Here is a 26,960-nt window from a genome sequence, read left to right as displayed (position 1 = left end):
TTTCGGGACGACAATTTTTTTTGCCATATTTGGGGAAGGGGGGGGGGGGGGGGGTGGTGGGGGGACGGCTATATAGAATATAGGGAAAATTTAAAATATATAAGAAAATTCTAAATGTTCATATGAAAACATGGATAAAGTATGCATATATATATTATATTCATATGAAAACATGGATGTAGCATGTAAATTTTGAACATACAACATTGTCAATACTCAATATGCATTCATAATTCAGAATTTCAATTCATTCACATTGTCAATATGCATATCATAATAGATATTAAAGAAATGACAAACAAAAATGCCCAAAGGCTACACTGCTGCCATATAGTTTCATTGTCAATTACGATATGAAAATCAAAATAGTACTAAGTAAATACAAAAAAACAAAGTATAATGCTGCCCCTAATCCACTTCCAGCCGTAGCCCGTAACCCTTATCGCATAAAAATTAAAATGATAAAAACAGTATTTTGGCAGTGAATATGTTCAGCAGCGAGAATAATAGTCTTATGTTCGGCAATGCATATCATTTTTATGTTCGCCATAGGTGCAAACATAAAAATAAAACAATTGTTCCCTTCCAAAAATTTAAAACGTCAAAAATGAAAATAAATTCACACTCCACTATTACGTATTAAGTACTAACTATTAAATTTAATATGATAGTTCAAGTATTAAAAAATTCATATAATGATATTAATATTGTTCCTTTTTTAATACTTCAAAGTTTCAAACCATTTAGGGTGAAAATTTCAAAACAATTTTAAGGCATTCGATCATGTTTTAATTTTATTTTTAATTATTTTGAAACAAAAAATTTTTTAAAAATATTAGGAGAGCAAAAAAATAAAAAATATGACATATTTTAATGTTTTAAATTAGCCCCAGTCGTGGGGGACATCCAACCGTCCCCGAGATGGATTGGGGACTTCCCAGCCATCCCCGGGACGTACAAATGTCCACCACAACTGGGATATACGTCCCCCCGTTTCCGGGACATCCCCCACAAATACCCATATATTTGGGGACGGGGGGGGACATCCCCTAGCCATCCCCAAGTCCCCGAGACCAGGACGGGGGATTTCACGATGGGGACGCATCCCAGGGTTATAGCTCATTCGATTACAACAAAATGCATAAATCTAAAAAAATTTAATATTTTGCAAAAAATACAATGGTGTACGGGTCCGTGCGCTTGAGGGGCCATACAGCCTGCCTAGGCAAAGAAAGAAAATTGCCCCAAAAACAACTTTAAAGAAAAATTACCAAATTTATAGTCAAAATTCATCTATCAGGCCTCTTGAACGCAATGGTGAGCTCGACTTGTGCCAAAATGGCCCCAAAAAAGTTGTCCATCAGATCTAAGCTTCAAACCCTTGTTTGCCAAAGATGCAAATGGTGGCCAAAATGAGTAAAACACAAGCCAAATATGACTTTCTTTAGCCCCTTAGATGCAATCGGATGGCCAAAAATACTGCCGCTATATCCACAAGCGTTGCAATCACCAAATCTCACCAAAAAACAACATGCAATATGGGATGCAAATATCTATGTAAACTCTTTCTGATTCTCAAGTTCGCATCAAAACACAAGAGAAAAGCATACGGGTGTTCACAAGATCAAACTAGAAACTCAAAGCACAACGAAAGAAACTTGATTGATGAAAACTCTCTAAAACGGGCTTGCCATATTCAAAGCTTTGATACCATGTTGAAGTAATCATCCAAGATCTTCAATCTACAACACCTAATAACCTCCACATGACACGAGAGAAGCAACAATAGAAGATGCCATCCCACCAAATCAAGAATACAATATAATACAAGGTACAAGAGAGGCCTTGCTTATAAAAGCAAGTGGGAGGAAGGATTAGAAAAGATTGTGACATGTGTCATAATCCTATGTAATGAGACAACTAAAGTATTGATGAAGGATTTGTCATGAGATAAGTTCATGTGATAACTAATCAATCTTCTAGAAGGACACCTAGGACCTAAGTAAAGTTAAGTCATGTGAATAAGTCCCCACTAGGAACTAGCTAGGTACAAGACCTTTACTAGGTACAAAACCTTATTCAGACCAACAAGAGAGATCAAAGAGTGGTTGGCTTAGCTGCAAGCATAAGTCCTAGGCTATGTTAGAGGGTTTGTGTTTTTGATCAATTTCAACAAAGAAAAAATTCAAAAACAGTTTGTCAACTAATAAAATTCAAAAAACCAAATTGTGATTAAATTCAAAAGCTATAAATGTGCAATCGTCAACATGTGGTCGATAGATGTGTTCCTCTTGGCAATTGTTGAGTCCTAAAGAGATTTTGTATTATCAAGGAAAGTAGTATAATCTGATTAGATCAATTTGATCCTTGGTTTACCATGTTCAGTCTACTTTTATAATAAATTGAAGTGTGAATAAAGATATACTTTTACTCTATTTGGTATGCATTGTTAATTCTGTTCATACTTTAAGTATTCATTCTATCAAACATGAGACTTAAAAGTTAAAACTATTACCACAATTTGAAAATGAACTCAAAAAGAACTACCTAGTCTCCTATATATACACATCCTTATTAACTCAGGATTTTTGGTAGTAACAACAAAGGTTCCCAAGATTTTGATTGCTCACTATAACCAACAACTAAGTATTCCCAGTGTTCCACGGGGACGCGTCCCCCTGCTTTTTGGGCGCGTCCCCCCGTCAGAAACGTCTCGGGGACGGGGGGGACGGGGACGCAACGTCCCCCGCCGTCCCGCCACCACCACCCAAGCGCCACCGGGACGTGAAGACGTCCCCGCATCTCCCAGGGAGACGTGGAGACGTGGAGACGTCTCCTTGGGAGACATTTGGGCGTCTCCTAAAGAGACATGGAGACGCCTCCACGTCTCCTTGGGAGACGTTTGGGTGTCTCCCCGTCCTTCAAGAGACGTGCAGACGTCTCTCCAAGGACGGGGAGACGCCCAGGCGCCTCCTGTCGCCCCCACTTATATGCAATGTTTAAAATTAATTTTTTTTTAAAAAGTGAGTTTTTAAGTTTTTTGAGGGTTAACGGGTAACTCTAATTGGACATGGGCCAATAGAAAAATAACATGCAGCCCCTTGACCCCGCGAGAGGCGATGCCCCTTGACCCCAACTTGGGGGCGCTGCCCCCAAACCCCCGTTGAAAAATATAGGGGGAAACCGCGCCGATAGAAGTAGGGAAAATCTAACCTCCGAGTTTGATTAGGCTCCATATAACAACACAACTTAGAAATCTTGGTATTTAGATTTAGTATTTCAAATTTCCTATAGTCTCATTTGAAATGTAATTCTTACACTGTAATACTGTCATACATCTTTTCAAAACTAGTTTTTCAAGTACTATATGTATATGTACAAGTATATGAGCACCACCACCCCGCCACCCCCCCGCCGCCGTCCCCCCCGCCGTCCTGTTGTGACCATTTCACACATCGCCCCATTGCAAATGGGGACCCCCTCTTTTTGCTCGTTTTTCGCTCGCTTTTCGCTTCGCTTTTAGGATTTTGTTAGTCAGTCAGTTGTCTGGATTTAGGGTCAACCCTTAGGGTTTTAATTAACGTCTTTTCAAGCCAGAATCCAGTCAGTTTTGAGAGCTTTTGAGCTTCCTTTCGTTGGATGCAATTTTGAATGAAATGAGTTCGCCAGAATGGTCTATTTTCAATTGGAATGTTGAATGCAGAGCTTAAATTTGTCTAAGTGTTGAAGATGAAATGTGAATTTTGACCAATTGACCAATTTTGACCAAATTTTGAGTTTTTTGATTTTTGATCCCGGACATTGAAAATGATTTGTTTTCGCCTTGTGAAGTGATAAAATGTATAAAATCATGTTATTTTGGCCTATAGGAGCAAAATCGCTCCTGTCCCTCAGTGAAGGACCGGAGCTACAAATCGAGTATTGCTTTGTCCTTGCAGGATTTTAATGACCTAACGATTTGAAGATGTCCAAGGGAAGATGTTTTATCAGATAAATATAACTTGAGATGCCGTCGTGAAGGAGAATGGTCCAGAATGCCAAAATCGCTCCTGTCCCTCTCCAAGGGACCAGAGCGATATTCTTCATAAGGCGAGATTCAGGCGAAGATCAAGTCAAGTTTATGTTTGAAGGCAAGGAAGGATGTGAAATGAACTCATTGAAGATAAATTGAAGATTTTGAAACGTCAGCAAGGACCCTAAATGCTTAAGTTCGCTCCTGTCCCTCTCCAAGGGACCAGAGCGATTTTTGTTGTAGATGATTTTCTTGCCCATTTTGAGTAGATCCCAAGGCATGGATGAATGGAATAGAACATTGCGAATCCGTTGAATATAAGTATTGAAGATGACGAAGTGAAATGAGGCCTATAGAGCTAGAATCGCTCCTGTCCCTCTCCAAGGGACCAGGGCGATATAATGGCTGTATTGTCATTCCTCCAAATTCGAGGCACTCCAAGACAAGAAACGAGGTGGCAAGGACGTCTTAAGGCATCTTCGTCAAGCACAAAGCATCAAAGGTCATCGACATTGAAAGATTTACACTAAAGACTCCTAGTTCGCTCCTGTCCCTCTCCAAGGGACCAGAGCGAAAGTTGCATAAAGGCATAAATCTTGAAAGTTTATCAAGCATCAAGCAATCAAGGAGGATCAAAAGACTTTATTTCACGCGTTGAAGACAATTGCAAGTTGAACAAGGCAAAGATGAGCTCAAAATGTTGAAGTTCGCTCCTGTCCCTTGGGAAGGGACCAGAGCGATATTGAATGTATTGGCTAATTCATGCAAAAATCACGTAAGGTCAAGACTTCACAAGGTTGTAAAAGGTTCAAGGCGTCTTTTGAAGGTGATATACCAAAGTGTTGAACGTTAAAATATTATCAAATGAGCTATAGAGCCTATATTGCTCCTGTCCTTTGGACAAGGACCAAAGCGATTTTTACAAAAAACACTCATGCTCCTTCGAAATCAAGACAATGTAAGGAGTGGCGAAGTAAAAGACGACCTTTGGAAGACAATGAACGAAGAACGAAGATCAAATGTTTACAAATTTGAGCCAGGACATGGAGATCGCTCCTGTCCCTCTCCAAGGGACCAGGGCGATATTTGCCGAAACACATGATATCCTTTAAAGATCACGTTGAAATAAGGTTGCACAGGGTTTTAAACATCATTTGGAAGGTGATACAAAGGAAGATAGACGTTAATATTACCAATTTGAGCTTAAAATGGAGAAAGACAAGGATCGCTCCTGTCCCTCTCCAAGGGACAAGGGCGATGATCCTTTGAACATCAAAGTGTCTTGTGAAAAGCAAGTGGGACGAGCATGGAATGAACAAGCGATGTTATTATTTGCCTTATGATGAAAATTGGAGTTCGAAGATGCAAGATCAACGTGAAAACATGAAGATCGCTCCTATCCCTCTCCAAGGGACCAGGGCGATAATGGTTATAAAGGCATTAGTTCATACAAGCAAGATATTCAAGTTCAAAGGACCTAGCCAAAACGCCAAATTCAACGTGGAGATGGAGATCTCGAACGCCAAAATTGCCAAGATCGAGACAAAATTGATAGATCGCTCCTGTCCCTCAGTCAGGGACCAGGGCAATGAGGTTTGAATCTCCCCACTTTTCATTTTTGGCGCTCAAACAAATGTTTTTTGAATTTATGTTAAATGCTAAATCGATAATTTTTGAAATTCAATAAATTAGCATTTAAACATTGCGCTTAATATTAATTAATTATTTTGCCTTTAAAAAAATTGAATTTATTAATTTAAATGATAAAGGCATCTAATTAATTATTTATTAATTTATTAAAAAATCAAAGGGAGCGCTTAAATATGGAGGTCGGCCTTCATTATTTAATTAAAAATCGTTTAAAAATTGCTTTATTTCACAAAAGTCGGCCTTAGGGTGAATGGTGAGAAGCGCTTATAAAGGGAGGTGAAAACCATCATTTTTACATTGTCATTTTACCAGTCAAGTGCGAGTTTTCATTCCAAGCAAGGTGGTGCGAACTATCAATCAAAGGAAAGTGCGAATTGATATCCAAAGGTGGCGCTAATATCATTCAAGGTGGTGCGAAGTTTGGAGATTCATTTGTGCGAACTTGAAGATCTATTTGAGCGAATTTGCTAAGACATTGGAGATCACATCAAGGACATATCAAAAGGTGGCGGAATTGATATTTTGAAGAAAGAGATCGCGTTGAAGACTATATATTCTTGATCTTGTTGCCTAGGCGAATTTTCTTTATTTGCATTCTAGTGTTAGCTCTCTTCTGAGGTATGGCGATTTGATTTTAGTGTTTTAATTTTGAATTGTTTATCGTCATAGCCTAATTTTTTTAAATTTTGAATTTTGAATTCCTAGCTCAATCGTTTTTATTTTAGGAAATGATAACTCAAAGACTTATCATGAAGTTTCCTAAAATTTATTCTCTAATCTATGTTATTTATTGCAAAATCTAGCTTCTTATTATGAAATGTTGTGTAGGTATGGCAACCCCGAAGGCGGAAGCATCCACCAGTCGTTCGGCTCTCATGAAAGAAGATCAGAAGACCAAAGAAGTGGAGACCAAGATCGTGTCGAAGTGGAGCAACATTGGAGATACAAACTTGGGCAACTTCAGCACGAAGAAGTTTCGAGAGGTCCCTTACATTGGCAAGCCATCACCTGTCGCCCGGAGAATAATAGAGAGCGGCATCATTAAGGCGGCCGGCTTTCCTCCAGCTGTACAGTGCCATGAGTTGATGATCGAGTGTGCTCGTCACTATGATCCACAGTCCAGAACGATCGTGTCCAAAGAGGGAAACACTTTGGCGTACCTTTCAGAGGAAGCTATAAGTGAAGCTTTCCATCTTCCAGAGCACAGGGACATGATATACAAGAGTATAGAAGGAGCCAGATCAATGTACGAAGATGATCCAGATGCTTGTCTAAGCATTATCAATAAGAACTGGCTACTTAAGAGCCGTCCCCGTCTGAGCAAGGTCCCAAACACACCGCACAGGATTGATTTCCAGGAGGAGTACAGAGATTTGATTACCATGCTCAACCGAGTTACAGGAGCCCCTCATGCCTTCTATTTTGAGAAGTGGATGTTTTACTTCATCCAGGTGATCGTTCAGGGAAAAGGTACGATACATTGGGCTAGAATGATTAGCCATTGCTTGGACGTACAGTTGAGGAGACTCAAGGCTACTAAGTCCTTCCACATGAGTTCATATGTCATTTATGCCTTGATCAGGAGTGTTGAATACGCAGGACTACCTCACAGAGGTGTGATTGGAAGAGGACCCGGCGAGGTCAGAGCTTGTGATTCCTATGCCTACTTGCATCATCCGCCAGGGAGCAACTACAAGTTGGTTAATGATACTTTCACGATGAACATCACCAGGACGTTGCAAGGTGGAATTCACAACAGGTTATCTCAGGATGCCCAGGAATTCATAAAGAGGTACGGTGCTTGGTTCATTCAGTTTCCCAAGTTCACTTATATTAGAGTGCATGGATGTCCTTTACCTCCATACATGTTGCCAAGATATCCGACAGACAGAATTGTGTTACTTGAAGTAACAAGGCAGTTGGCAGCATATGCGAAGGCATTCAGACACAGACATCAGAATGGAGTTCCAGTACCTATCATTTTGGGTAACTCAGTTGAGGTATGTCCTAATGCTTTAGCTATGGATGACGCAGAGAAGGAGTTGGCCTTGTATTCTTTTTCATCTTTTGCTTTGAGAGAAAGCTTTGATCCACATGGACATTTAGAGGAGACAGTCGGCAGGAAGTTTAGACATGAGTATCAGATTGAAGATTTTATGATGAATCTCTTAGATGATCTTGAAGTGAAACGGAAAATGCATTCTAGATTACCTTTGGATTTCATCAGGAAATGCAGGATTTACAGAGTGGCCAACCAAGCTCAGGACAGTGGCAGACATATCCAGTCTTCCTATGATCGAGAAAGCAAAACAATAAGGTTAGATTGGAATGAGCCCGAGGTCGTGGATTTAGATACTTTGATGGCACCAGTCTTGTCTTGTACTCGCAGATGGGTTGACATACAACATCAGAAGTTGAGAGAACAAGGCATAGCCATGACTTTCACTTTGGAAGAGAAACCTGCCGAAGGTGGAGCTAGTGTGAGTGAAGGCAATCCTAATCCTAGAAATTCAGGTGAAGGAGACCTTCGATGTGCCAGTGAGGGCAATCTCCATCCAAGAGGTTCGAAGAGGAAAGAGAGACCTGGAAAGAGAGAATCTTCCAAGAAGAAACAAGAGGCTAACCGAGATCGTTCATCCGGTACATCTTCTAGACCAGAGAAGAGAACAATTCAAGTGGAAGAATCCATGGAGTCTATGGTACAGAACGACAGGCAGGAAGAGGGACAGGCACAACATGGGTCACCAGATGGATCTCTCCAGGACTATGAGTTAGATGAAGATAAAGAAGACAATGAAATAACATCTCCTCCCAGACAAGAAGAAATAGTGCATAAAGAGATTCAAGTTCAAGAGACAAGATCGATTATCCCAGATTGGTTGAAGGAAAGATTAACCAAGGTGATCGTAGTAGAGGACGAGGACAATGCAATTGATTTAGAGAGCCTTGTTGGACGTTCACACGAAGTAACAGAGAAGAGAAAGGCTACCAAGATGTCCAAGATGATTCGAGATGAGACTGGATCCAGGAAACTGCAGATAGCTACACCGGCAGCACACAAATATGAAGGTGAGATCCTAGCAGAGGAATATGATATACAGACATTTGAGCTAGGACCATCTACAGCAGAGCAAACTTTAGATGATGTCACCGATTCATTTGAGGCATTGAAAGACAAGCTTAGAGAAGAAATGGAGAAGAACAGAAAGCTTGAGAGAGAGGTCGGTGCATGGAGGACATATTTCAGTCACATCAATGAACCTTTGGGACGTCAGGATCCAGTTAGATCACCAGTACAAGCATTGCCGCTTCAATCAATCAATGAAGCAGAAAGATTCAGGAACATGGTCCAACGTACAAGTAATTGGATGGATAGATCTCATACAGTGGCCATAGAGTTTGTTACAAGGATGATGAAGATTATTCATCAAGCTATCCAGGTTCTTGAGATGATCCACAATTTGGTGATAACAGTAGCTGCATTCGCCCATACCAAGGATGTTATCATTCCTGTCTTGAAAGTTATTAGACACACATCAAGGAAGGTCTTAGCACAAGAGAAGATCTTGGATGGAGAATCTCACAGTTTGTTTCATTGGTCAACCTTACTCCATATGAAGAATGTTTTCTTTGAAGATATCAGTACTAGATGTAGCCAAGTTGAGGAGGTGATCAATCCGATCCAGGACAGAGTATTTGAGGTACTTCGTACCATTCTTGGCAGAAGGATCGAGGTCGAGACAGATGTGGATACGCAGGAACTAGAGGATAGAATCAAGATCATCTTTTGCAAGGACGCAAATGTTACAGATGAGCAATATGATCAGATGTTTGCCACCATGCTCCTGATTGAAAGAACGAAGGAACTTGAAGCTTCTTGGGACGCAGCTCTTCTAGATGCATTCGATCAGGTCATCCACTTGGAAGAGAGTATGAAGAATCTTCTCGAGATTCCAATTGCAGAAATCGAAGGAATTGTGACAAGATTCATTGCATATGCCAAAAAAGAACATTGGAAAGGGAATAAAGTTCTAGATGAAAGGTTGTTATAGATGACATGGCATCTTATTTGTCATTGGTTTATGTCTCCTAGGTTTTTGTGCCAAATTTAATATTTGGCTATGTATTTAATATTGTTCAGTAAAAAGGAGGCCATTTGTAACAAACCCTAATTAGGGTTTAGGTGTCATGATCTTGACCGTTGATCTACTTTCAATCTGGACCTTTCATTGTAATTGGGGATGCTATTTATACCCCCATTTTTCATTTCATTTGGTAATAGTGTAATAGTCAATAGTTGATGTAATAGAGAAGAGAGATTAGAGTTAGAAGCAATTTTATTTTGTAGCAAGATTGAGTTTTGAAGAGAGGAATTCAAGCAATTGTTGTACATGATGACTTGGAAATCAATGAAATATTGAAGTTATGGTGTTTTGTTGCAACTTTCTTGGTTATCTTCATGGTTGTTTAATCTACTTGAATCATGCTCAATCAAAGTAGTGTGTTAATTTGAAGGACATAGTGTGAGACTTGATCTTTGGTAGGATTCGTAATCCAAACCACTAGCTTCTTGCTGATTGTAGGAACGCCTTGCGTGGTCGACTGGAGAATACTTTGAGTCCCTTGATCTTCAATCATTATTGTATCTTGGATATGTACCTTCGTGGTAGTGTCTTTGATCTTTGATGCATTGAATATCATTTTGTTACCTTAGAAGATCGCACTAATTTCAATTGAGTTGTTACCTTATGGCAAAATTAAAGTTGGTTGAATCTTGCCAAGTCTTGTTTACACGAAGTCATTTTTAGGGTTAGATTAGATTAGACCTCTTTCAAACCCTACTCTTTTGTTATTTTTGAAAGTTTCCTTAGTTTAGCAAATCTTGAACTTTCGGAATACGTAAGACCCCTTGGAGGAAACAGCAAATCACATCATACCGCTGGAAGCTTGTCCACACGTAGAGACCCTACTAAAAGAACCTTGGAGTCTACCTAACTGATCCTTTATGCGAATCTTCAGCAGTTAGAGACTATTTTCTCAAGAGAGGATAAGATGCCTATTGGTATTTTATTCTGTGTATGATGGTGTACAAAATACACGTCAACACATCCCCAAATTTAGGCCCTTGGTCCCCCCGTCCCGGAAACGCGTCCCCCCCGTCCCCCCGTCCCCAACGCCCGTGGAACACTAAGTATTCCTACTCTCTAACATCCAACTCTTTCCTTTTATTATCCAAAACCAAAAAGGTGGAGATGTTTTACCTTTGGTTTTTGTTCAAACAGTGCTTAATCAAGAATCATTTGTTTCAAGGTTTTGCATGGAATACTAGAAAAGAGATATCACTCATCAAATGCATCATGCCAATATTGAAACAACATACCTCTACTTTAAAACATGCAAAGGACCATTGCCATAATTGTTTGGGTTCCTCCTTTATACAAATGGATTTTGGTGTAGGGTGTCGGAGCCCAAGATTACCCTTGCACCCCTCCCTTGTCACAAGATTCTTTTGGTTGACTGTTTGGAAGTAAACTTTGCATCATTATTTGACGGTTGACCTAAGGGTTCTAGTGTCCCGATCCATACTTTGAGGTTTAAATAGTTACTAAAACATTTAGAGTTAAGAAAGTAAGCTCACAGTCTCTAAGAATAATCATCAAACAAAAATTATCTTGCCCTTGATGTTGATGCTGATTTTCAAGACAGCTCACACCAATCAAAATGATTAAGCTCGTGAATCCCTTTGAAAGTGTAATCATCAAACAAACAAAGAAAATGCCTTACCCATGATGTTGTTGCAGATTTTCAAGATAGCTCACACCAAATTAGAAAGACTGAGCTTACAAATCTCTTTGGCCTACCATGCACTTCCAGTAGAAAATGTCTATTTTATGTTTTCCAGCCAAATACCCTACACATATATCCTCAATTTCCTAAATGCAAGGGAGTCAATGAACTATATCCTTCATCCTGAGAATGCAAGTGTTGTCCTCCTCTATGAGAACTATTAGAATTTGATATAAATACGATGTTAGTGAACTTGCACCTTTTAGTGTGATATAAATCAAAATAAATGTGAAATACAACCACTCTTCGAATTAGAAGGGGAGGTTCCCTATAAAAAAATTAACCTAATTTACACACCATATGCTTACCATTTGCATTGTTTATTGGGATGGTTTACGATGATGTTGAACAAAATTAAAATTGTATATTTTTTGATACACTAAGAGCAAAAGGATGACACACTTCAATGCAAGGAAATAAAATTTTCTATGCTTTTGAACTTTAAAAAACCTACAATCAGACACTTGCATTGTTCAGCTAAAAGCAAAAACTAAATAATGCAAGTACACATTAAGATTGCATAGGTTTAAGCACAAAAAAAAAAGACTAAACACTACTGCTTTTCTGATTTTTCTTTAAGAAATGGCACCCTGCTGCTGCTGAAGGCTGTCAAAACCCTGTTCAAGAAACAAATCTGCTGCTGTACATGGCATTCAGCTGCTGGTAAAAAAACAAAAAATATAAGAAATGATCATAATATTATGTTGACATTTTTCTGCCATAACCTGCTCCGAATTTGCATTCTACAAAAACCCTCTGTCCTGTGACCTGCTTTCAATGCTCTTTCAGCTTCAAATTTCTTTCTTTAAGTGTGCTCCTTGATATTGATAATTTTGACTTGAGATTATTTTGCTTAAGTGCATGCATCACTATAATGGGTTTGAATTTTGCACTTGAAATAGCATTATCTTCGAGAGTGTACACTCTTGAATTCTACATGCACTTTTGTAAAAGTTATTTGTATTTGAATATTACTTTGACAAGGTGAGCATCTACACCCCATGCAAACTTGAGAAAGGGAATCAATACTACTATTTTGAAACATGATTTTCCTTTATTGAGGAGAACACTGGCAGGCTAAGTATGCACCTCACAACAACATTTTGGGTTTTGTTATGAAATGCAACCTTTCCCATTGACAACCTAATATAGGATTGAGTTTTCTTTTTGAAATTTGAAAATGGGAATGACTTCAATAGATATGCACTTCTATTGTATACGCACACATCTTGACAACAAAACAAACCCCGAATTTGCACTAATAAGTGCACCCTGTACATTATCTTTCAACTTTTCAAAATTTGAATCGAGTGCCTCATTCAAGTGTGTGCTTATAGAATAGAAATGTATCTCATAATGGAAACTTTGCAATCGGAAATTTTATAAACAAAGGTGAGCATTTGCCCCCTTGATGTGCACCTATAATAGTAAATTTTAATCTCTAAATTTATATATTTATTTGATCAGGTGTGTCCCAGGTTCCTTAGGCACGCACCTGTATGTGTCCCTCTAAACTTTGAACTAGACATTAAAATCATCTTTAATGAGGTGCACACTTTTCTTTAGGTGTATACCCATATTTTGTCCATGCTTTCCTTTATAAAGAGCACTCCAAATTTCTTTACAAAGTGCATACTTGTCTTCACGACTTTCAGCTTGATTCAAAACTTACTTCTCCCTTTGATAAGTGTGCCCCTGTAAAGGACATTGTTAAATGAACTTTTACTTTACAAAGTGTGCCCTTGTCAAGGCAAACAAGCCCTTTGATCTCTACTTTAAGGTATTCATCTTATATTCTCATGCACACTTGTGCATTGTAACTTAGATTTTGATTTTCACCTTCACAAGTGTGGACAACTCACAATGCCATGCACACCAAACAATTTTAAGTAGATCATTGGACTTTCACCCTTTATTAGGTACACCCCTCTACTCCAAGTGCACACTTCAATACCATACTTATTCATTTTTTTATTCATATGCCTCTTTCTCAAAAATGTACACCTTATCTCATGCATTAGCTATTTTCTCTATGTTTTGGACATAACTTTGGTTTCTCCTTGTAGAGATGATCAGTCTCTGGGCTTATAAAAAATCTTCAACAACTTCCTTTCTTTGTCAAGACAGATGACTTCAAGAGCTCCATTTTGTGATCTTGCAAACATTCAGAAAAGAGACAAAAAAAAAATAAAAAATTGGACAAGACTTGATCATGACTTAAACTTGTGAAAATGATGGATATTGCCTTTAAAATTGCCACAATACAAAAATATCTTATGGGTATTGTTATCACAAAAGCTCGCACCCTTGCTGAGCTATCAACTCAACAACCTTGTGAAACATGGAAACAACCCCAAAGTGTGGGACCTTGCGCAAGGGATTGAATCTTCGGAGAAGGCCGGCTTCCTTTTCAATCCCGGTGCAAGTGTTGAACTAACTCAACACTTCAAAACTAACTCTTAAGCCTATCCTAACAATTTGCAGAGGTAAAGGGAAGAGAGAATGCTTGAAATAAAAGGAGGTGATGCACCAAGAAGAGATTGTTTCTCTCCCTACGGAAATGGCACTAGGAAATTAACTAAAAAAAAACCCAAGAGATGCACAACTTCAATTGCATAAGTGACCCAGACGCATATATGGAGGTTAGAATTTGCTAAATGTAAAGAGGGGAGAAGGATTCCCACAAGTCACACTCAGAAAACAAGTTAATACGGCATAGATGGAGAGAAAAAGCCACAAGACATACACCTATAATGAAGGTAAGAAAGCATAGATAGCATACATAGGTTAGAAGGAGGCAAGAATGGTGATTTTCAATTAATCATAAGGCCAAAAGCCAATCTTACAGTTGCAGAAATGCAAAAATAATTACAAGTCTTTAAGAGAAGAGAAGAGCATAAGAAAGCTCAAGCCAGCAGGGAGAGAACCCTTTAAAATGAGGCTTAACAGCCTTATATAGAAAAGTGGGTTACAATGGTGATCATGACCCCTGCATGTTAGTCTGGAAGTGCAGGGAAGTGCATGCACTTGACTTGTACATGCAAGCAACCTAGCCATACCACCAAAAGGCAATCCTGAGAAGAAGGATTGACTAACCTTCCAAAGTCAGACATGACATAAGTCACCAAGCATGGCCCCGTACCTCCCTGATGGAAATCCTGCCAAAAAACATTTAATGCACCCTTGTGGCTCCACAAAAGAAAGTGCACAAGTCACCAAAATTGTCGAAGCGTTAAAAGCCTTGAGTGTTGATCACGCCATCCGGAAGTGTCGCTAGTCGGAAGGAAGCCCAAAGACTTCGGAAGCTCGGACCCCTGAAGTGAGGAAGACAGGGGAAGGAGCAAGGAACTTTGGAACCTCGGGGTTTCGGAGTTCCGAGATAGAGAGGGAAAGGGTTAAAGAGAGAAGGGGAACTTCAGAACCTCCGGGTTCCGGAGTTCCGAGCAAGGATAGAAGCTTAAGAGAAGAGGCGAAGGAAAGGAAGGCTAGGAACTGCGGAACCTCGGGGTTCCGAAGTTCCGAAGAGGGAAGGAGAAAAGGGACAAGGAACTTCGGAACCTCGGGGTTTTAGAGTTCCAGGGGAAAAGAGAGAAAGACTAAGGAGAGGAGGGGCTAAGCTAGGGAAAGAACTTCGGAACCTCGGGGTTCCGGAGTTCCGGAGAAACTAGAGAAAAGCCAAGGGAAGGAAGGGAACTTCGGAACCTCGGGGTTCTAGAGTTCCGGGGAAGGAAAGAAAGCGGCTAAGGCAAAGAACTTCAGAACCTCGAGGTTCTGGAGTTCCACAAAAGGAAGAAGGAAAGAGACAAGGGCAAAGAGAAAAGAACTTCGGAACCTCGGGGTTCTGGAGTTCCGGGGAAGAAGAAAAGGCTAAGGGAGGAACTTCCTCCGGATAGGGCAACACTTCACACTTCATGATTCTTCTCTCCTTTATCAACTGGGGCTGCGCTGGTCCATAGAACATATCTCTGATCGGTTCTCACTGATGGACCAAGGGTGTCATAATATGACAACAGGTACAACACAACAAATTCACTAGGACTTGTTGATGGGTGTTTTATGACCTCACCAACATAGAATGAAGTGCCAAAGGACACTGTATCCTCTCTTGAGCAAAGACCCCTCGTATGCTAAGATTGAGAAGATCATAGCAGTGACTCCAAGGTTCCTACTGCGAACTCGCGACTTTATGTTGGATACGAGCTCGTTTGGCTTGATGTAATATGCTGGTAATACAAAGGGAGTTACGTTTGGATCATTCTTTCACTTTTTTTTAGTGGCTGGAACTTGATCATCAAATATTGCAATTTTGTGATGCCTCTCTCCTCAAACAAACTAGGAATATACTGAAAGTAAAAAGGTGAAAGGGTTAGAGAATCTATTCTACTCCTAAGGACAATGATATCAATGGATAGTGGTCTAATGGACGAATTCCAAATACACCAAGTTTTGCTTCGCCAAGATCAACTACAACTCCACAAGAACTAGTGCAATCTTCCAAGGGTTATGCAAAGAATTTTCATATCATAATGAACACCATCATAACAAACAATGCACATTCAATGATTGAAGTTAAGCATCCATATAAAAGGCTCAGGCTAACTTTACACTGCAACTTATAATCAATAAGATGCAAAAAATATGAGCCATGGAAATTCATCAAACACCATTGCATTCTCCATTAAAACCAAAGTACTTTGTTTAACAATTGAGACATTGGAAGAACACCATGCAATAAGTTGAAATAAACATGAATCCGCCATATCTTCAATGAAATCAAATTTTATTTCTCCAAGTCTTACAACAATGTCTTCTCCTTCTCCTACTCTACTTCTACTCTAAGGAGCAAGAGCTCTTCACTTCTAATGAGCTAACCATGAATTAAAATTGAGAAGGCAGGGCCTTTTATAGAGCTCCTCCCACAAATGAATGACCAATATTAATTTGAAATCAAGGGCCGAGATTAGAAGATGGAACCCTAATTAGGGTTTTACTAACAATAGCTTTTGTGGCATAGAAAAGTGGGGCCAAGTCAACCAATGAGAAAATTACATTTGGGGACACTTGTCCTTTAGAATATAAACCAATAATAAAATATTATCAACACCTTCTAGTAGATCTCTTGGATAAGTCGGGTTCATTGAATCTAGTCATGTCGACTTGAATACACGTGATTGGCCGATGAAGGTGAGCAGGCGCCACATCACCATACTAGGTGCCATGTAGACTCGATAACTAATCACGAGCAATATTCTCAAATTGCATCATTTTGTGATCAAGTTTCTAACTTTGATTAATTTTTCTGAAATTATCTCTCCTTGATCATCTTCTTCCTTCCATGTACTTGACTGGGAATTCACCTTCTTATAAATGGATTGGACTCCCTTGTCAACAATTCTGTCATTCTTGAAATCATTCACACTTGAACTTTCTGACTTTTAATTTTGGATTTTTGGAGGAAATTCTTCATTTTACATTTGTACTTGACCACAAATAAGACCCTGAGGAGTATTCTATCCCCGGGACAAAATCCTGTTGATGTACAGAACTACTTCCTTGGGCGCAATTTAGGGGTGGAGGAGGAATTCCTATCATGAGCGCAAATCCACCTCCGTGAAGGATTTTTCCTATACTTAGCCAAATTTTGCCTATTCAATTTCATTCCTTCATGTAGACCTTTCAACACAGCCAAATTTCCATCAATTTATCCTTCTGCTAGTGAATTCCTTGTTCTACCATTGCATTCTCTTCCTTGGACAATGATATCATCCACTCAACGAAGTCCTCTTCTCAACACCAAAGTCTTGTTCTCGCATCAATCCTGAAAAGACAAGAAAACGTAAACTTACAAGTATCAATCAAATCATAAGTTAACAAAATGCAAAGTTCAAAGGATAATCAATAAACACAATGCAATTTGATAATACTTTGAAAGCTTGATTCTCGACTTGATGACAATTGTCAAGGCTCTATACTCTTTAAAATCCATTCCATACTTAGACCTTTCATCACCTCCAAAGGGTAAAAATCTAGACTGACGACTCAATCCTTAGGGTCGAGAGACGACACTAACCACAAAAGACTTGATTTATTCAACAAAAAGAGGGGGTCCCCATTTCCAATGGGGCGATGTGTGAAAACGTCACAACAGGACCTAATGTCTGAGTTAATCACAAAACCTATGAATAATTAAGGATATAATGTACTCAATATAATTGATCCACAATACAAAAAGTGAAGCACACAAGCTTTGTGGATGCATGCATCAATTTGACACTTGTCCAGGAGGTATTAATTACCTAATCAATCTCACTTAAGGGACAAGTTAATTAATTGAAGTAAAGGTGACCTTGATTAGACAAAGGCAACACATAACTACCATTAATCAAGCATGACAATGCAATTGTGTCATTTGATGACCTAAAATTAGGATGTACACATCATTATTAGCTACTTTAGTGAGGATAAATAAATAATCCTATTAATAAAAGTGAATTTAATAAGTAGATGCAATATGACATTTAGGATAAGCACAATCTTGGGTGAACTATGAATATTACCCCAACACCCCCTTAAGTACAAATTAGAGAAATAGGTCTTAACAAGAAGGCCAGGTTTGGTACCTATGCACAATAATAGCACACCATGATTGAAATTTGGGAAATACTCATTGTTTTCACACAATAAAAAATGTCAATCTTATCGAGAGATGATTTTGCAATCGATGGTGAACAAAAGCAATTCCATTGGTATGCTTATATACTTGTTGAGACAATACAATGTATAAGAGGTGGTAATGGAATCAATAAAAGCGATTTTGGAAATGACATGATGGTTTCATCACTCCAAGTCTAAAAATGAGAAGGCAAAAAATTCAACCAACTCTTCAAATGTTTTGATGTATGCATCATTCCAATGCATAGGAGTAAATCCTAGATAAAGAAAAAAATAGAAGAGGAGGCTATTGAAGAAATTGCAAAGATGTAGCACTTGGTAAGGTCAAAAAAGGGCATGCATTTCATCTCACAAGGCAAACAAAGAGGATAGGAGTTATTTGCATTGTAACACTTTTCTTGTACTATACATTGATATAAGTGATAGGAATGCCATTGGCAACTATTAACTACGTTTTTCCTCCCAAATTGTGGATCTCCTAAGTGAAAAATCTATGCAAAATGTTTAATAGTGTGATTGTATTTTTCCAGTACATCTAAGCATATTTCTTTATCTAAATCTTCAATAAAAATCAGTTAAATTGTAGAAATGTAATTTGGATCACTTTATAGCCACAATCTCAATGTATGTAGTGATTATGGATCATTATGTGTAAACATTGTGTCTAATATAAAGGAAGATAAACTCAATAATCATATTGATGTTGTGATTTAAACAAACATGCACTATAGTAGAAGGGAGTTATTAAAATTTAGCAATCTTTAGGAAAATATGTTGAATTTAAACACTAATTTTTTACATTGAAATGTCAAATCCTAAATAGATACTTGTGGCAAGAAATGGAAATTATAAAAAATAGATGCAGTGATTCACCTAAGAGTCTAAAACACCACATGACAAAAGTTACTTGGTCAAATGGACAGGAACTATCACAACTGGAGACTAATAAAAAATACAAGCATTTTTTGGTGGTAGAACTCCATTAGATAATAATAAATTCCTTCAACAACCATTTTTGTTATTGTAAAGCATGACCTAGTCACTGCAACGTATCCTCCAATTTCAAATTTTGATCAGCATCTATAGCATTACACCAACAAGATGATCCATCAGTGTTTATTATTTTCCAAAATCGTCTTAAATGTCCACCTAGCTCATGGAAGTAATTGAACAAATCATATTAGACCACAACATGCCTCCCTCGATGAGGGATTGATTAAGGTGCCCCATCCTTCTTTACACCATACTCGGTGTGGCAGATCCAGTCCTTAGCATAGAGAGTATGCTTAATCACTTAGGTTTGAACTTCAGATGCTTCATGCTGCCACACCTAACACTAAATTGAGGAAACCATGCCAATAGTTTGAAAGTATATGTCCTGATCTTGTAAAGTTACTGTGGGAAAGCAGTTCAACCTATCTTAATTTTTTGTTCTTTCCTCGTTTCAAGGTTAAAACGTGACTTATGTCCTTGCCCCTGCACCTCAGAATGCCATCTATAAGAAATTGTACAAGTAATCCCTTCCTCGTTTCCTCATACTAGATGGTGAATCCATTCCTCAACCTGGATGATTTTCTTAGTCACTAACAGTTTGAACTTTAGATTATTCAATGCTGCCATAACTAGTCTTGAAAAAAAATATATTATAATAATAGGTTAGTTTGCAAAAATAGGATTTTCCATAATTTGGTGCAGGAAATCAGCCTAGCACATCTTAATGTTGCCATTTTTTCTTCAGTTGAAGATCAGAACACGATTTACACCATCAATTATAAGAAGGGTTGAATAAAAAAATCTTCAATAAAAATTACACCAAACCCTCACTCTATGGGACTCAACTGTACAACCAACACAAAGTATATATTATGGATGACAAATATTTCAATCTGACTCAAAAATAATGGACCGACTGCTGACATAATTCATTTAATGGGATTCAAAAGAAAATTCATTTCTACAAGAGAGAAATCAAGTGCATTCTTACAATTTGAAATGTATATACATATTGAGTGCTGAACTGCATTAAACAAAAATGCCTCATGTTCTAAGCTAAACAGAGTAAAGAGATGGTAAAGGGTGGACCTTATTAGAATACACACTTGTTAGTTCATCAAATTCACAGCAAATCAAGGAAAATCAACTGCGAAATCATTACATGGAATTGCATTGCTGTCTACATATTCACTGTGACTCATGTGAGAAATGTTATATGCAAACATCAAATCATCTGTAAGTGACGAGCAAGGACTATCCAACATAAAGATACTTCTGAGAACAAAACACATAACACATACAGATTGGGAACTGATAACAAATTCAGCGTGATACTATAGCAATGCCCTCCTTAATTCATTATCACATACAAGAAATATAAATGGAAGACTGGTTCTTACATGCCACCAAGCTGAGGCTGGAAAAGGATCTCTGTTGCTTGGAAACGCTCATGTGATAGAGTAAAGATCCCCTCATCTTTAACTAAATGGGATGATTTTGTATTCTTCAACAGTTCCGCATGATAATCTTCAGCCACATAACACAAGTTCTGCAAGTTTTAACATTTTAAGCTGTAACAGTTGTTTTCTTCAAAGCAGCTGAGCTATGAGTACATATGCTGCTCTCAAATTAAAATGGCATTGTATTCAACTTCAATAAGTCATCTTCATAGAAGCCAAACATGATAGGATAAGTACCATAACATAAGTACACCCTCAAAAGTATGTCATTCAAGCATGGTACATACTACACAGCATGTAACATAAAAATGTGAACTGGAGATTTTTTAGCAGATAGGAGATCTGCTAATAAATGATAAGCATAGAGAAGCTAACAGAACTCAAGAAAGAAAAATGCAAGCAACTATTACATCTGATCATCCCAATTACTTGTAGATCCAGTATTAGATTAGAAATAGACATAATCAAATGGTTCAACATTCTGTACACAATGCCAATTAGGGCAAAAGCCACTTCTACCTTTTTCCTAGCAAGTATTCGCACCAAAAACCACAAGTTGCTGCAAATATAAAACTTGCCAAGTCACTGCTAAATGCAATCACCAGTTTTAAAAACAGGAAGTAGTTTTCTTCTTAACCCTTATTGACTTTTGCTTTTGTTATTAGAATAATATTAAATAATTATTAAAAGATAAGGCCTACTTTTGTAATAAGGTCACCTTAGTGACTTCAGTGAATTACTATTTTTATTTTTACTTAAGTGAATTAAGTTACTTGGTCAAATGGACAGGAACTATCACAACTGGAGCTTTTGTGTGGTCCGATGCAGCACAGAAGTGTTTTGATCACTTCAAACAGGTGATGTCTACATGCCCAGTTTTGGTGATTCCAGATTTCACCAAACCTTTTGAGTTGGAGCTTGATGCTTCAGGAGAGAGGATAGGTGTTGTACTAATGCAGGAGAAGCATCCCATAGTCTTTAAAAGTAGGAAGTCAAGAGGTGTGGAGAAGAGGTATTCGATATTTGATGGAGAGATGTTGGCTATCATGCATACACTGGCCAAGTTCAAACCTTATTTAGCAGGGGACAAATTCATCATCAAAATTGACCACAAAAGCAAAAAATATTTCACGAATGAGAAAGTTCTCAATGATAGACAGCATAAGTGGGTGAGTAGACTTCAAGCCTACAATTTTGACGTAGGGAAGATAAAATTGGTGTAGCAAGTGGTGGCAAAAGCTAGAGATATTCAAATGCTCATTTTTAACCACCACACCTCAGTTGCTCTCTCCAATACTCTTTGGAGAAAGAATTCCTCAAACTTGTGAAGACTAGTTATGCAGGTTACTTAAATTTGTTAGAGAGGATAATTGAGGTGTAGGAGGCACTATAGTTGATGATTAATTCTAACTGAAATAAACGGTCTACTACAAACACTGCTAAAGGGAAAGTATCAAGCAAAAGATCCTTCATGACAACTGATGGTCTGCTGTGATATAAGAAATTGTTAATCGGTTCCTTACTTCCTCATCTTAGAAACTTGGTGGAACATGGCTATAAATTATTACTAATACTCTATGTAACCACTAATTCTAATGTGAAACAGATCTTGATTTCCACATTCATCCACCCTAGTTTAAATAGGGTACTAATATAGTTTGACTAAATATAGAATTTGTGTGCACAGCTATATTCTAAAAAGCGAGCGCTTTCCAAACATTTACAAAATTAGACAATTATTCAGTATGAAATAAATATATTCACTACAAATAGCAAAATGAATGTTTGAACTGATCATGAACTCAATTCATCAAACGGTAAAATTAATGCTCATCAAAATTCAAATATTCCAACAATTGCATAGATATTACAAAGCTATCAAACACGTACACCACTGAGTCAAAAGTAATTAGGAAGGGAAAAACAACTAACTCATTTATACTAAGTAGAAAAGTGACATCAAGAGCAGCATCATTATCTTGTTAATTCACCAATGTCACCAGTGTAAACAACATGAAAGCTAATTTTACTCAAACATCAATTGTTGCTTGCAAATTCCACAATAATGTATAATCTGTCATTATTATAATCATCTATTTAAACTCTTGATTAGTGAGATCTAAACAGTTAAATCTAGTAACCTTCAAAAGTAGAATATCTAATTCATAACATTTAATTAGAATATTTGTATTTTGTGGTGACAGGTTTCTTGTTATAATATTTCCCCAAAACAATGCACAATTCAGAAATAGGGACATTCTCACTTTGAAGCACTTTTCAGCTAAAGAAGAGTACAAATACCTCCTTAAGAACTTTTACAGTGTACATTGAGCCAAATTCAATTCCACTTCCATGCATCAATTCACTAAGAAAACCAGTAATCCGTAATGCTCCCTGGCCCACAAGTTCCACACCCACATTGCGCATGACTTTACCACACAAAACTGAAAAAGACAAATAACAAACATAACTACAAAATTAAGCTACAATCTCTCTTGATTACTTTCAAGCAAAAACTATAAACAAGTATAACTTACATTGCATATTTCCAAGAACAAAAATGATCTGGAATCTCTTAGAATTACTTACAGCACTCAAGGATATGAACTTAAACTCCAACAAACTTTATCTCCTTATCAATGCTTATATACAGCTTATATTTCATGCTAAATGGGAAATATCTTCAATCTTGTATTCTCAAATGCCTGATCTAAAAATTCTCTAACTTGATCATAAGTTCACTATTACAGAAATTGTCTATTAACTAAAAATATCAAGATAATAATTTCTTGTAGAAGGTAAAGAAATGGTAATTTCAAAATATTCATCTTCTTTAGGCTACTCATATTTTAGCATACAACATGAATTTATTGAAGGTAAGTTCATGGTAATGAACCACTAATATTAAAAAAAAATCGAAGACAAAAATCTTCCAACACGATAATTTGTGGAGTTGTACAACAAACTATTTTAATAGATATCCTACATTCATGCAAACCAATTTTCAATACAAGTTGCCTTAATTATTTGGTCACAAACACATGCATTAAGGGATTAATGTGCTTAATATTAGAATATTAATTTAATAATATAATAAAGTGTATGTACACTTGTCTCTAATAAGTAGTTAGTTGTAACTACCATCTATTTTTAGTAACTAACTAAATCTAGGTCTAGCACATGATCAATAATTTAATGTGATGCTCTCAACCTAAGAAAGCACACCATTTTCTATCAATCTCATTCTTCAATTTTTACCAACATTGGTATCAACGACAATCAAATAAAATCAAAATTTATATGAAGAACCATAGTCAAGCAAGATGGCAAAAGTCTAGTCAATTTGCAATCCACAAGAGAAATCCTACAGCTCAAATAGAATAAAAATTGCAGCACTAAAAGTAACAATAATTCGTCATTTGTGAGAGGAATCAACATCAATAAGGGTCTACATATCAATTTCGGTTACATTGTACCTTCCTAACAGCAATTGTAGAATTCTCCAAATTTCTAATGCAGTGGCATACAACTATACCAAGCCATGCAACAACTTGTACGTGCAAAAGGTTCAATTGTATATTATTTCTAAGGTTGTAAAAATCTGATTAAAATTTTGGCAATAAAAACAAATTAATTTTGGAGGGTTTCAAGTTATTTTTTGCCCTAGGGTTTGTTCTGATTTTTCTACAGCAGTTAGGGTTTACTGCACAAACCAGAAACTTACATTTTCAGACTAAGTTACCGGTTCGGATTCGAGTTTGATGGTTTGGTTCTCGAGTTCAGTCAAAAAAAAATTGTGGGTTGGGTTCGTTTTGGGTTTGTCACTACAAAAACATATAATTTTTTATATACATATTTACAGCCTGAAATTAAGAATATTAGACTTAATATATGAAGAAGTTGAGGAAATACAACTTCAGAGATCCCAAGAACACCTGCATGCAAATACCTGTCACAAGAGAAGAATGGAAGCACATAAAGCAAAAAAGCAAAAAAGCATAAATGCTCTGAAGAAAAAAATTATCATTCAGAAAGGGAATCAATTTATGAAAAAGTACAATACAATCCTTATAAAAGGATAATAGAAACCCTAAAGATATGCAACCCTAAAGAAACCCTAAAGGGATAATATGTATTTAATAATTAGAATAATTATTAAATACCTACAATAATTAGAATAATTAGAATAATTATTAAATACCTACAATAATTAGAATAATTAGAATAATTATTAAATACCTACAATATTTATTAAATGCCTAAGTTTAGCTTAAGCGTAGAGTTTAATAGACTAATAATTAGATAAATAATTATTAGCTAGTACAAGATAACTCTAACACCCCCCCTTAAGATGAACTTAGGGAGTAGCTAAAAAACTAAATGCATGAAGCAAAAAAAATGCAACTACATGAGAAGGCAGAAAAGAATTTGGGTCCCCGCAACAAGGCCTGATGAGGTACCCAATCACAACCAAATCTCTATGAACTAGAGAAATAGAGAAAACCAAGTGGGAAAAAACTCTACTCCAAAAAGAGATGGAAAAGCAAGAAGAACACCACTGAAGCAAAAAATAGCTGCAAACACTGTCGACGAGTAACTACTGATCTGAAGAACCTCCACTGAAATAAAACATGACCAGGTAGAGAAGACTGTAATCTGCATGAGTGCCCTCAAATGACACTACTCGAATCAGATGGCAAACAAAGGCAAACAACTGAACTCGAAGATACAGATGGCATGAGACACCAAAGCCTAAAGAGCTGATCAATTGAACCAAGGAAGCATTAGAACCAATAGGACAAACCTCCCCATAATGCTGAAAAGGGAGAGGGACATGTACACTGAAAAGAACGGCCAACAAGAACTGCATGACGAAGAACCAGGAATATCGAAGGTGCAGAGAAAGTACATAGTGTCGTGGAAAGAACACTCAATTGGCACACAACATGAGGCGAATGTCGTGGAAGGAACACTCACTGGACAAAGGTAGATGGCAAACAAGGCAAACATCAACCCCCTCATGACACTTTATAAGTAGTGCATGTACAATAAGGCACAAGATGTGCAAGATCCCAAGTAAACAATGCATGATGGCACTTTATCGCAGTGCGTTTGCATAAAAGAAGCTACAATGATAAGAAAACTGGAAATAAAAAGAACAGCCAAAACCGAGACATCCTACTCAGAGAAGAGATTCTAGGACCTGAAACAACCAAGATATCCACAGAGTGCTGAAAAACAAAAAACTGAAGCAAAAATTCCTGGAGCAGAATCTGGAAAGAAAACTCATATGGCTGGAAAGTACATAGGACAATCTTTCTAACGATATAAAGTTTTCAAAAAACGGAGTTCGGATGGCTGGTCAAGTGATGTCTCCCGAAGTGCAAAAATGAACTTCTGACTTTGATGGAAAAAAAAACCATCAAAAAAGAAAAATCAGAAGATCAAACCTCCAGATCTAGAGAGAGCTCGGAAAGAGCTTTCCGACGATATAAGGTTTTTGAAAAAGCGCCTCCGTATGACCAGGTTATGGCCAAAAGAAAAAACCCCTGTTTTAGGGCATAAAAAGGGTAAAAAAAAAATTTTGACGAAAATTTTCTGATGCATTTGCAGGTACAGCCGTACGGATTTCAGTGCCTCAAAAAATGTGCCAATAAAAAAATCATGGCCTAGATGCACTTGTCACTAAAATAGGTCGAATTATATATCAAAATGATTGGAAACGCCCTTCGGAAGCCAACGGTGAGGTCTTTTTTGGCCCAAACTGCTCTAAATTTTTTTAATGATTTTTTTGACAAATTTCTCGAAATTCGTGCCAAAAAAGGCAAAATCAAAGAAAAAATTTCAGAACCCAAATTTGTCAAAAATTGACAAATTTTATATGGAAATGGGGGTTTTGGGGCGTTCTGAGCTCAACAGTGAGGTCCGTTTGAACCCAAAATGATCAAAAACAAAACAAATACCCCAAATCCAATAAAAAACTCTGAAAAAACTTGAAACCCTCCTCCAAAAAATCTTCTAAAAAATCAGGAACAAGCAGCAACAGATGTAGGCTCTGATACCATAAAGAAGTTGAGGAAATACAACTTCAGAGATCCCAAGAACACCTGCATGCAAATACCTGTCACAAGAGAAGAATGGAAGCACATAAAGCAAAAAAGCATAAATGTTCTGAAGAAAAAAATTATCATTCAGAAAGGGAATCAATTTATGAAAAAGTACAATACAATCCTTATAAAAGGATAATAGAAACCCTAAAGATATGCAACCCTAAAGAAACCCTAAAGGGATAATATGTATTTAAATAATTACAATATTTATTAAAT

The 26,960-nt window shown here is 37.4% G+C and overlaps 1 protein-coding gene across 7 annotated transcripts in view; it reads right to left on the bottom strand.

The window, feature by feature from the left end:
* LOC131026781 (actin-related protein 8) overlaps positions 1-26,960 on the bottom strand; it is a 183,948-nt gene that overhangs the window by 11,278 nt on the left and 145,710 nt on the right. For 6 of the 7 annotated variants that reach the window (XM_057956755.2, XM_057956756.2, XM_057956758.2 and 3 more), the window contains 2 exons: positions 22,936-23,078; positions 20,575-20,723 (listed from right to left, as the gene is read on the bottom strand). In XM_057956755.2, the coding sequence (XP_057812738.1) occupies positions 20,575-20,723; positions 22,936-23,078 (292 nt within the window). The remainder of the gene's footprint in view (positions 1-20,574; positions 20,724-22,935; positions 23,079-26,960) is intronic. The other variant, XM_057956757.2, reaches the window with a different exon arrangement.

Source organism: Cryptomeria japonica, chromosome 1, assembly GCF_030272615.1.
Source record: "Cryptomeria japonica chromosome 1, Sugi_1.0, whole genome shotgun sequence".
NCBI classification, from domain to species: domain Eukaryota; kingdom Viridiplantae; phylum Streptophyta; class Pinopsida; order Cupressales; family Cupressaceae; genus Cryptomeria; species Cryptomeria japonica.
Note: the sequence above shows the minus strand (reverse complement) of the source record. Positions and strands in the feature narration are given on the sequence as shown.